Here is a 13,331-nt window from a genome sequence, read left to right on the forward strand (position 1 = left end):
CATATTTTTAGGGATGCCCTCCCTCCTCTTTGCCTTACCTAGCTGTCCAAGCTCTGCTGACAACTTCTAGGTTTCTTTTTTTGAGAAGTGGAATACTTTTGCTAAGAGACAAATGACATCTTTCTGCAGTTCTTGTCACCTGCAAAGCTTTTACTCATTTAGCTGTTTGCTTTAGCTTCATTTTATCCATTTTTTTCATTTATATGAAAAGTTAATGTTAACTTTTGGGGTGTTAACACTTAAAAATTTCTTTCTGAAACTATAAGCAGCAGCTGGTGTTAATATTGTTTAGAAATGGGAAAGATGACCTCAGACTAACCATTCTATGTCTATTTATTAAAACTGAATTAGCAGCCTTCATAAAGAAAAAAGTTAAATTCTTCCTTTCTAACTATAATTTCTTTCTGTGTGCACTATGTAAACAATTTAGCAGCAGCAAAGGAATTAATTTTGTACATAATACTACCGATATTTCAGAAACATTCTTTTTTCCCCAAGAAGAATCTGACAGATCAAATGCAGGCTACATAAAATACAAACCTACCATAGCAGTTTACTAGAACATGGAACTACACATAGATATATCCCCCAGTGTTACAGATTTTATAAATTCAGCTTGGATGCATGAAACAAACAACCAGCTAGCATAAGCAAAGAAGCCAAGGGAATAAAAATTTATAAGTACAGGGAAATAAAGGAGCCAACTTATAGAAGGACTTGCAAGGAAAGTGAGAATACTCAATGTTTTAATATTTAGATGCATTTTAAGGAAACACACAAAGCCTACTCACTACTTGGTTATCTAACAATACCCTTCAAAGAATGAACAAACTATAGTGGAAATGACAAAATTTGCAGCACTAACAGCGTATGTGCATAGAGATTTTCACCAAAGGACTTCAAGATGTTTTAAAATTCCACAGGTTGAAACAGTAAAGCGATCAAAACTGAGATAACTACGCCAGGATACGTAAGTGGCTAGCAGAGCTCCGACACCTTGCTTCTCTTCTGACGTGCAAAATCTATGCCCTGACACACCTACGCTTCCACAGAAGCACGTTTTCCGTGGGCAGCTCTCAAATGCCACACGGCGATGCCATCTCCACGGAAAGGCAGCAGGTCACGCTGTCCTCCCCCGGGAGGGGACAACCTGGGGGATTTTAAGGTGTTCCCCTCGCTTCATCAGCACCATTTGTATGTTCTTCTTTCACCAACCTTGCAACACCGCTCCCCAGGCTGATAAGGTTCAAAATTAGTTAACAGCAATTCTCTAGTGCTTCACATAGGCAGTGCTAACTTAAATATTCTAGAGTAAGTAAAAATTAACAATAAAATTGATATAATGGCTAAATAAACCAGTTTGATATCCGTAATAAGAAATCTCTCAAGCACGGGGCTGATGAGAAAGGCATCATGTGTTTCTCAAAAGCACAGTGCTAACTACAGTAGTAAGTAAAAGATGCAAACCCCCCGGTAATTATGCAAATAATATTCTCCATTATAAATCTTCAGCTCCTCATTAGGTTGAGGCCACAAAACTCTTATCTCTCCGGCACAATATTAAGAATGGAAGAATTTAAGGCATAAGACCAAGGCTGTACCTTGGTCATAATTCCTCTTAATTTTCCTTTGTTCCTGTATTTTAAAATGACAAAATATTAAAAATTTCTTTACCATACTGTAATTATTCTTCAACAATAACATTACCATGGAGTGGGAAAAGTCTGCAAAAGATACTAATACTCAGGTGTACTTAGGTGAAATTTGTTTGGTTTTAAATTGTGATTTGGAAAAATAACACAGGCAATAGATTTTTACTTACACAGCACAGATAAAGCTGTTGTTTATCGAAGTGATTGGTCTACTATGTTACCAACCAATAAACTTCAGAAAGCTTTGTTTTTATTTTTCATTTTATTTCAGATAGAGAAGGCCAAACAAATATTTATATAGTTGCTGACATAAGTGATCCCATTTATTTTCATAGGACAGCTCGCGTAAGTATTTTAAACTTTCTTCTTGAAAATACCAATTTGTTTACTATTTATACTCAAGCATTTTTTTTTAAGACATATTCATACCTCAAAGAATAATGATTATTGTTACAAAGAAGAGTGAATGCAGACTCAATATAGCAAACAACCGCTATATATAAGAAGTTATAAATCTGCCAGACATTTGAAATATACTGAAATATATAGTGTCAGTTTCAGAGGAAAACAGCCAGCCATATTTTACAACTTCCTTGTCACGAAGTTTTTATATAGCATTCTAATGAAATATGATTCTCTGATACAGAGTTTTTTGCAAAGATGGTTCCAAAGTTCGAGACAATCATCAAAAGTAAGACTTGTTGTTTTCTAGCACAAAAGAGACTTCAAAAATGGTACTTTTTTAATACTTACTGTTAGCCAGACTTCTAGCCCAAGAATATTATGGGCTTCCTTTAAATATGAAAGATTTAATTTTCTAGGAAATTCTCTTGTATTCTTGTAATTTTGTAACACAGAGTAACCAAATTTAGTAAATAGGCATAGACTATCAAATTATTCTTCCACCCTCAGAAAAAAAGACATTTGATATTATCTACGCACACAACCAGACATACCATATTTGCAGCCTTAAGAAACGTTAGGATCTTTCTAATCAGCTACTCTTAAGACAGAGATATTTGACAAAAAAGTAAATAAAATTACATACTATTAACTAGTAACAAAGAAAAAACAAACAAGAAGAGATCTGATTTCCTCTTCTACCCAGTTTGAAACAAGCCTGAAGACATGGTTTCTTGAAAAATCTGAGACTTCTATAAAAGCTTCTGAACTTACAAAACGCCGTGCCTTCTGACGCTCCTCTTCTGTTGCAGCTCTCTCTCGAAGAATGGCTCGAGTCAAATGTTCATTTGAAGAAATCCTTTCTCGTTCCAGAAGTTTGCCAAACTCATCGCGTACGTACATTTGTTCTTGTTTCAATCTACAGAAGTTGGAAGGAAATTGAGATTGAAGGTATATTTTCCAAAAGTAGTTTAAAAAGACATAGGCACAGTCACTTTAGAAGCAGTCACTGTAATGCATCATCATCAGCTTCTTAAGACACTTAAATACAAATATTCGCTAAAAATTCCAGAAGTTTATTTCAGATTGAAGTATCAAAATCAGAATACACAAAAGCCATAAGCTATAGTGCCACTATTCATTAAATCATATAAAATATAACTAATTCAAGAGTTTTATGAAAATGTATTTTTAAGTAAAAACAATATGCACAGAGCTTGCTTGGTTGGTTGGATTTGTTGTGTTTTTAAGGAATCCTTTTTCCTGGAAAATCCTCCTCCCCACCAGCCGGTGGACAACCAATTTCTAGCTAACAGCACCATTTTTTTCTGAAATGGAATAATGCTTTCCTAACTCTGGACACACCATAAACCCCAATGCTGCATCGATTTACCAAGCTGCAAAAAGACTGAACAACCATAATAAACCTTTCTCAGCGATTTGAGAGGACGAGATGAAAATAACTATTGAACCTGTTGTAACAGAGTTAATAAAGGCAACCTCAGTCCCAGAAAATCCTCAGCATCGATATGTCACAAACCATAACTGTATTTGAAATCTTCACTACAGTACTTGATATAAGCACACCATATCTAATTTTCATGAAAATACACAGATATAAATTGTTTAGCTAATAAAACTTATCTGTTGCATGCATGTTGTGACACTGAACACAGAGTCAGCATTAGGGAACTCAGAATAGTAATGGCAGTATGAAACACCAGTTTTCAAATAGATTTTTGAAAGAGTGATGGAGAGGAAGCTTAAGTATTCTCAGTGCATTTATATGTTGTCAGGGGAGCTTCAGAGAACAAATCATAATGAGTAGGGTCACTTTGTAAAAGGTAGTAGCATTACAGTACATTAGATTCTTCCCCAGGGAAAATATTTAAGTGAGGCAGGGAGGAAAAAAGACAATTACAAGATGTATTACCTCTGTGCTCAGACACAACCCTCTGAAATGCAGCAACCAACTGGGAATCTTTATAAAAAGTTTATTAAGCAGCATCTTCAATTACTCTAGCAAAAAAGTCAGATTATGCAGACATGGACCAAATTCCATTAAGTGATTTCCCAAGGTCCCCCAAATTATTCCAGCAGCATTGATATAACAAATCCTTCATACAATCAATGGTGCAGTCAAAACACACTGGTTGTCTTTTCCATTGGAGAAATCATGTTTTGTCTAAAAAGAAAAAAAAAAGTGTCAAAATAGAAGTCTCAGCAGCTTTTTCTTGTGAAAGACAGCAGAGAAAGCATTTAGCATTTCCTGAGACTGAAGCAAGCTCCTTCCTCATCCTTTCTGGATTTTACTTCCCGCAAGTGGTTCTTCCCTGAAAATGTCTCCTCTTTGTGCATACTGTACCTAGCAGAGTAATTAAAGTATATGAAATCAGACAAGATCTGCAAAAGTCTGCCAAAGGCTTCCACACTACAAATTCTCCAAAATTAAAACCAAATTAAAACAAAACAAAATGTTTAGATGTTTACATCTAATTCTTGGCAAATTATTCCCATATTTGACATAAGCTCACTTAGCCTTCTCAAGTCTTCTCCTTCTTGCCCCTGGAATTACAAACCTCCGCGAGATCTCCTCTCAACCTCTCTTGCAAAAAGAAGAAAGTCAGTTTTCCTGACATTTAAAAATAATGGGCTCCTAATGTCAAGAGAAACCCTTTGATGGCTTAACCTGACTGCTGTTACATTCCGCTTCCCTGCGAAGTACACTACAGAGGGACGTGACGTTCTTTTCTACTTTTGCCAAAATTCCGCGTGTCCTTTAGCTGCAAACTTGCTACGAGACGATGACCCGGGATCTCATCTACATTCTCGAGTCATCCGACTCCTCACCCTACTGCAAGCCCTTCAAAAGCTGCTCATCAGAAGCTTCAACATCCCACAGAATTAGCAGCCGATAACACAGCTCTGGGTACGGGCACACCGGTGACAGAAGGGCCGGCTATATAACGCTGGTTTCCCACAAGCAGAGAACTCAAGGCCAGACTTGCTGTTGTGACCTTAACCAGCCTATTTAAAATTACTCGAGGTTATCTCAACACTACCTTGTAGCCATTCCAGTTTTTAATATCTTTTTGGCTACAATAAGCTGTTTCCTACTACAGCAAGAGAGCAAAGGACGGGGATAGGACACCCACAATCAGCACCTATAAAATCCGCGCTGAAGTTGTGTAACCCTACACCTGATCCCTCTAAGTTACTGGTTTCCAAGTACTCCGTGTGGTAAAAATCCCAGAAAAAGGATCCTGTGCCATCCTTCATTGGCTATCGCACCTCACTGCCGTTGCCAAACCAATCCCCCAAGGAACTTCCATCGCAACAGAGTAACTGATCGGAATTCATGCAAAGTCCCTCACTTCCAACTCCCACCTCTGGTAGTAATGCATTTTATGTTTTTAACAAACTACTACTATCCGTGCACCTCCTTTTTTTCCCACTCCACGTGTAAAATGATATTACAAAACAGTTAAGTGATGCGTTCTCTCCCGATAAATGAAGATGAAAAACAATAATCAATACTAGCTTGCTCATTGGTATCCATAATGATGTGAAATATCTACGTCAGAAATGGAAAGATTTTATCTCTGTTGTTTATAACACTTCATCTAAATTCAGTTTTCTTAGTTACACACCGCACTTCTTAAAATAGGATTTCTTGATGTCTTAAAAAAAAAATGCACTTATACTAGCATAAAAGTCAGCATAAATATCCAAACACAAAACTGTAAGGATTTACTGGGTCATCAGGTAGTAACCAATTTTGCAGATAAGCAGCAATGCCTTGCATAAATTGATCAACTTCATCCAAAACAACCAAAAAAAACCGAAACCCCCAAAACCACAACAAACCCCTTCAAAAAAACAGAACCCAAACAATACCACTCTCCCTATTCCACCTGCAAGGCCATGGCAGAAGTTCGCCTTTTGAATATTTAGGAAAGTCCTTGTAAACTCCAAACTCAATTTATACTTGCCGCATTTAAACACATTCACTTTAGGAACAAAAATCACTTTAAGGTAACAGCCTTGACCACTGTTTCATCTTCTGTTTTTCATGAAAACAAAATTCACACTTTCAGGCTTTTAGAACAAATGTTGTTTCCCTGATCAACCCATCAGCTCTTCCCTGCAGCTGTTGCAGAACTACATGCTCCATTTCCAAAAGAATTCATGCTGGTGAGTAATTAATACTTCCCAGGTTTTTTATTCCCCAAAATATTCATTAGTTTGTTAGCAGAAGTACCTTGCACTTTCATGACACTTATCAGTTAGTACGAGTCAGTCATTTCTTTCCTCACGTACGATATCTTAACCCTTCTTTTACAATAGTATCATTAAATTTTGTACCACAGACATCTCTCAGAAATAAAAATATTAACATTAGTTCCAAGATTACTTGCCGAGAAATCCCATTACTAACCACCTTCCAGACTAATAATCTCCATTTGTCAACTCTACCTCCTCCAGTTTAACTAGTGATTTTCTAAAGATGCCAAGTGTTTCAGTAGCCATTAACAAGATTAGGCACACTGCATTCCTTATATTTTAAAAGAGGTATGTTGTTATGGAGGCTGGGGGAATTAAATTATTCATTCTCTGCTGCTACTTCCCTTTGATAAATGTGTATTTTGTCTCTTACTTTCCATTCCCTTCTATGTCAGTAACAGATCTTCTCTTCAGGATCTGTTACATCTTTGCCACTAACTTTGCTTCAACAGTTCCAGAGCTGTCTTGATTGCCTTCTACACTCCCAAAAGCACTCTTCTTTGGTAAGTGGAGGAAAAAAAAAAAAAAAAAAAAAAAACAACAAAACAAAACTGAACAAAACGACAAAAAACACACACACACACACACACAAAAAAAACAAACCACAAACAAACAAAACCAAAACCCAACCAAAACCACATCTATTTCGTTTTAGACATAACAGAACTTCCACTTGACTTTTAACAATTCTTATTTTGATTTCTTGGCTTCCTTTGGCTCTGACTTTTGGCATAAAGCTTTCTTTGCTGGTCCATATGTCTGCATATCCATCTTCAGGACCTTTTGATCAGCTGCAATCCTTTCTAAAGACAGCTATTCAACCAGCAACATTTGCAGTTCTCTCCTACAGGACTTTTCTTTTTGTTTGGCTCTGACATAGAGTTTTCACAGCTTTGTCTTTTCAATTCTCTGATTTTGTCCTAGAGTTTCCAACTCTCGTCTACATTCCTCATCCTCTGCTCTCCACGATGACTTTATCACCTCTTCATTTCAACTGGCTTAACTAGATGCCTCCTTTCATCAAGACATACATGCTGATCTCACAAAGCAATTCTGCAATTTATGTGCACAAATCCAGAAGGAAAAGCTTGTTCCTTCACTAATGACTAGCTGCAAGCCAAAGCAGTTCCCTGCGCTACTGTGTCTCCAAGTCCAGAGCAGCTGTGGCTGCCCCCTCCCTGGAAGGGTTCAAGGCCAGGTTGGACGGGGCTGGGAGCCCCCTGGGCTGGGGGAAGGGGTCCCTGCCCGGGGCAGGGGGGTGGCACTGGGTGATCTTTAAAGGTCCCTTCAAACTCAAACTGTTCTGTGATTCTGTAAGCCAAAAGGCTTCGCACCTATGTACCCAGCTTTGCCAGTATCTTTAGGAGTAGTTTTATGAAACTTCTAGATCAAGACAGTCAGGCCCACCTCAGTCCAAGAAAACTGTACAGCAAATATTTGACTATTTATTTATTTATTTATTCCTCCTTGCATTGCATTCTACCATGAAAGAAACTTATGCTCTTTCATAATCAAATTTTATACAATTTAGGCCAAAAGGGTACTTGCTTTATGTTCTTCAAAACATGCAAGACTGCTTTGCCCGCAGCAATACCTTAATGTAAAAATTTTGTCTTTCCTATTTACTCTAATCCTCATTCCTGTGATCAGGAATGTATCTCATCGTGCCTACAGAATAAAACAGAACTAGTTAACTTCCTGAGGCATCCACCTAACTTTTGCACTTAGGGCAACTTTTATTCACAAAAAATATCCTAAATACCCATCTCAACTGATTTAAATTCACCGGAGTTTTAACAAAATAAGTAGGATTTTGAAGTAATTTTCATTTATTTGAATTACATAATTGGGTGGCTTGTAGGAGCTTAATGAAACAAACACCAGGCAGATATGTGCTGATCTCAAACAGTTGCTTGCATCAACTTACAGTATTCTTCCTTAACATTACAAATTAATTTTACTGGCGTTCAGCATGTAGTGCTGTTGAATAAAGGCAAACATCAGCTAAATCTACAGTAATAAATTATTATCTAGCCAAAAGTAAAAAAATAGGTAGATGCACATCTGCAATTTATAAGGAGTTAAACAGCACAACTTGTCAGTACAGTCTACTACTCCAAGAATTCCACATAAATAGACCACTTAAAATGACGTTTTTAATTACAACAAATATAAAAGCTCAATATAATGGTTCTCACATTTAAGCACAAAACTCTAGTTAACAGACAAGAGATATTATGCGTTACACTGAACATTTATACAGAAAGAAAGTGCTTTAAGAAAAGGTGCTGAAACAGCAAAGAAGGCTGCTGGCTATACGTTTTTCTACACAGTTGATAGTTTGAATAGAATACTTCTAAATAATTATGAAATACTGTTTCAAGAAGTGTACAACTATTTAGTTACAGTAGCTGATTTAATGAAATGCAGTATACAATGCTATCACTTTTCCATGGTGCTATCTGAAAATACACATAAAGCATTAACAAGAACCTCCATGTACTGAAGTTTGGATTAACACTTCACAGTATTTCATGCTCTCAACTGTTTTATAGCACACAATCATACACAAAAAGCAACAACTCCTGCCTTTCTACAGCACTGCCTTTTAGGACTTCAAACACTCTCAGTTAACACTATGAAGAAAATTGATGTACTTGTACTTTCTGCAATTTAGTAAACAAACAGCCAATGATTAAGTCACTTATTACCCCTAAAGCTTCTGGCACTTAAATTCTACATCATAACTTCTTTCAGCCATCCTTCAACTGCTCGATGATTGTCTCTTACTTTATTAAATGGAAAGTGCAGTCCACAGCTCTCAGAATCACACAGTCATTTAGGCTGGAAAGGACCTTGTGCGATAATCTGGTTCAAACTCCCTGCTCAAGCAGGGTCAGCTAGAGCAGGTTGTCCAGGGCCGTGTCCAGATGGGTTTTGAGCATCTCCACAGATGGAGACCTCACAACCACTTAGGGCAACTCGATCCAGTGTCTCACCACCTTCACAGTGTTTTCTTGTGTTTAGATGCGATTTCACATGTTTCAGCTCGGGTCTATTGTCTCTTGTACTACTCCTCAGATCTCCCCGCTTGCCCTTCTTGAAAATGGGTGACATTTGCTTTCTTGCAGTCTTCAGGAATCTCTTCTGATCGCCATGACCTTTCCAAGACAATTGAGAGTGGCCTCACAATGACATCTGCCAGCTCCCTCAGCACTCGTGGGTGCAACTCATCAGTCCCCATGGAACCTCTCTAAATTCAGTTTGTTTAAGTGCTCCTAACCTGATCCTCCTTCACCATGAGTAAGCTGCCTGGGCTCCAGACAGTCCCTCTGGTCGCCAGGTCCTGGGATTCATGAAAACTGGCCTTAAAGACAGAGGAAGAAAAGGCTTTAGAGTATCTCCACCTTCTCTATTTCTTTTGTCATCGGGGGCCATGCTCAATTTAGCACTGGGTCCACACTTACCCCAGTCTTCCTTTTGCTGTTAATTTTAACACTATATTCTGGTATTCATACCTGAGTAGACAGACATCTCCATCTATATGTAGATCTATCTGCTGACAGATAACTAATTAACTATTTACATTAAGCAATAGCAAAAAGAACAAGCAATATCTTTAGTTTTGCTATTTATGTGAACACAAAGTTTACAGACTGAAGACAGGAAGATGTGTGCATAGCTTCCTCAATTTTTTCTCTGAAAAATATAGTACACACAAAGGTCAATTTCTAGCTTGTTCAGCAGTAGTTCAACCTAGTTTTACCTTGGAAGCAAGAGTACATCCTTGCAGTCAATGACTGACATAATTAACCTATTGGACACACTTCTTGTAACTATGACACTTCAAAACAACATACTCTCATCAGCTCCCATTCTTGTTCTGGAAATCTGTTTTCAGTACAACTCAAATTTGTGAATATTAAAATTGAAAATTATATCACTGAATACCTAGAAAACTTCCTTTGTTTTTTTTGTGCTAAGATGCAAAGATTCATTTGTTATATACGTTAATAAAAGCATGCTTTCCAAGTTGTAAACTGGGTCATCTCTTGAATATAGATATTCTAAATATAGACAATAAATAGACAATAGGCATTAAAACATAGGGGGGAAGAAGCTTTTGTCAGAAGAAAAGAAGTTGTACTGGCTAAAACCGGACACACCTTTGTACCAATAGCCCTCACAGCACTGCAAACATCGTGCTTCTCTCAAAATAGAGAATAAAAATTCTCTGCCAGAGGCTTTTACTGCCTTTAAAGACTGGACTTAAGAGATTAGCTAGAAGAGAAAAAAAATATTGAATTTCCTTTGTAAATTAATATTGTGATAGTTATGAAGATTACCTATTTGAATGGAAACCCTGAATCCAGATCCCCTCCAGAGAAAATTCCTAGATTCAAGTAATTCCCATCTCACTGGAGACAGCAGCCCCTTGGAGCCACTCAGAACGCTATCGCATGCGTTAAAATTACTGAGCACAAGAAGCAGACCAAATATATGAAGTTTGGATTTTCCTCAGAAAAAAAACACCCAACCAGAAGTATGATTGAACATTGCTGTCACAGAGGGAAAAAAACCTGGAGGAAACGGCGAGAGACTAGGTAAATTCTGATACACAAACCACCAAAGATTTATGGATCTCAGAACAAAGAGAGGCATAACAAGAATCTTGGAACAAATCGAGGCATAATAAGGATTTTTATATTTTTGTTATCATATTACCATATTATCACATTGAGGTTCCACTGTAAGACAAATTTTGGACCATTTTATTCCCAAAGTCACTTTAATCAAACTAATGTTTGCAGCACACTCTACCTAAATCACATTCTGTTAAAACTGAACACAAAACCTTCCACATGATTCTCAAGGAGCAATCTCGCACCAGCACACAGATGATAAGAATTCTGAAAAATGCTCTCATATATATAAGTCACTTTGCTCTTAGATCTAGGTTTTTTGAGGGGTGGGCAGGAGAGACAGAGACAAAATCAAAGTTACACGTGATCAAAACATCTGTCCCAACCATTTCCTCAAGCAGATCTTCGCACCAAAGCCAAAGGACAAATGTCTGATTTCAGTAGAATAACCCTTCTGCTTCTGCATTCCTCTTCTTTAATCCTTTGTTTGTTTTTAATAAAAGCAGTGAATGTAATATTCTAGGTAGTATTTGTTATTATACAGCTCTGAACACACTATATGCAAGATTTAAGTAAAAAACAGTCTACATGTGAATACACCAAATGTTTCAGAGCATGGGCTAAGACAGCTTGAAATGCTTACCACACATCTCTGGGAGGAAACACTCTTTCTCTACAGCTATGAAAGAGTTCAAATTAATTCAGTTATGGCATTTTCCCAAGCTAGTGGTACTGATTTAGCCTCGACTTGAAAGAAGAACAGCTGAAATGCCATGGCAGTGATGCAGTACCATATATTGTCCCCAAACAAACAGACAAAAGGTGAAAACACTCAGCACACAACAGTCTCGTCAATTATGGTTGACCATCACAAGCACAATGAAAAAAATCTACTACCAATAATAATCTCAATATCTTAGTTCATCTTGGCCATTTACTGCAGTTGACATCAGAGGAAAAGTGAATTTGCCTAAATTAATGTATATTAAGGAATGAATCAAATGAATACATCCATATTTTAAAAACTTACAGAGAAAGTTGCTCTTAAAGTTTTCAGCACTTTCTATTTGCTGGATATATCAGTTTAGTAATTACTTCTATTCAGATGAAACCAGTATTAAATAATAAAAACAACACCATAAAAATAATACAAAACCAAATAGTAGCAACAAAAATAACTCCTCAACTAAGCAATGCCTTAGAAGTAATAACTGACAACTATCATATCGGGTCCAACAAAATAAGTGAAGTCAAAATATGAAGCTTGCTGCATTCTCCAGTTACTGTATAACATAGTTAGAAATTTAAGAAACAAACAGGAAAGTGTCTCTGATGGGACACGATGTCTGTTTTCTGTATCTCTTGGAAGAAATACAAAAACACATTGAAAAAAAAGGCATGATAAAACTTTGCTGCACTCTGAAAAATTTTCCATCCTTTTCAGATCCATTTTTTAAATGAGTTTAAGACAAGAGAATTGTTAATTTTAACACATGAACTTAGGACATGGTACTGTAATCTTGCACAGTATGAACCATGTTAGCCACACTAACAAGATGATTAATTTAATTCTCAACCCAGAAGAATTCACTCTATTGTTTACTTCAAAATATCCATTTCTGTCATTCTTGAAAAACACCTGCAGGTGTTAAAGATTATCATTAAGGAAAAAGCACCTTTTAATTCACAAACAACAGCAACACACTGAGAAATGTTAAAAAAAAAAAAAAAAAAGAAAATTAGTTCTGTGGTTTGATGGCCACTACACGCTTTATTCTAAATTAATCGAGAATCCATACAAAAATCTAAAATTGGTAAACAGTACTATATTAAAAGCAAATAGTGTAATATATCATTTTCAGCCCTTATTTACGGATATTGAAAACTTATTACACTATCAAAAATGAAATATTTTCTTTACGTTACTTTTGTCGGAAATGATTACTGGCCAGTTGTTGTATCTTTATTACAGTCTCCAAGCTACACAATCTGATGGATCTGTGGTGATCCAAGATAAACTCATTCAAGTCCAAAGCATGACCTGTGTCATTTTTCATTACCTACAACCAGCCAAAATCAAAATATATCCTGTTTCAGAGTCCACTCTCAGGAAAATCATCCCCTTCTCTAGCAAACGTAGAAAAAGCCCCCAAAAATATATTAGTTTTTAAACTTGGAAATTATCCTTAAATATGAAAGCCATGTAAGAAGACATGAAACTGAAACATTTCAGTATCTATCTATCTATCTATATAATGTATGTTTTCTTACAAGTGGTGGTTTTAAATAATGTTAATTCTGTCCAGCTTCCTTTGTCTTTCATGATCTCTGAACATTTCCATTTTGATAT

General features: G+C 36.7%; 1 protein-coding gene across 4 annotated transcripts in view; it reads right to left on the reverse strand.

Annotated features, from left to right (window-relative positions):
* The window catches only part of CHCHD3 (coiled-coil-helix-coiled-coil-helix domain containing 3), a 165,079-nt gene that overhangs the window by 105,255 nt on the left and 46,493 nt on the right, over window positions 1–13,331 (reverse strand). For all 4 annotated transcript variants that reach the window (XM_042792630.1, XM_042792629.1, XM_042792628.1 and 1 more), the window contains exon 4: window positions 2,829–2,973. In XM_042792630.1, coding sequence (XP_042648564.1) covers window positions 2,829–2,973 — 145 coding nt within the window. The remainder of the gene's footprint in view (window positions 1–2,828; window positions 2,974–13,331) is intronic.

This window comes from Tyto alba, unplaced genomic scaffold (assembly GCF_018691265.1).
Source record: "Tyto alba isolate M040663 unplaced genomic scaffold, T.alba_DEE_v4.0 Super-Scaffold_2, whole genome shotgun sequence".
Lineage (NCBI taxonomy): Eukaryota > Metazoa > Chordata > Aves > Strigiformes > Tytonidae > Tyto > Tyto alba.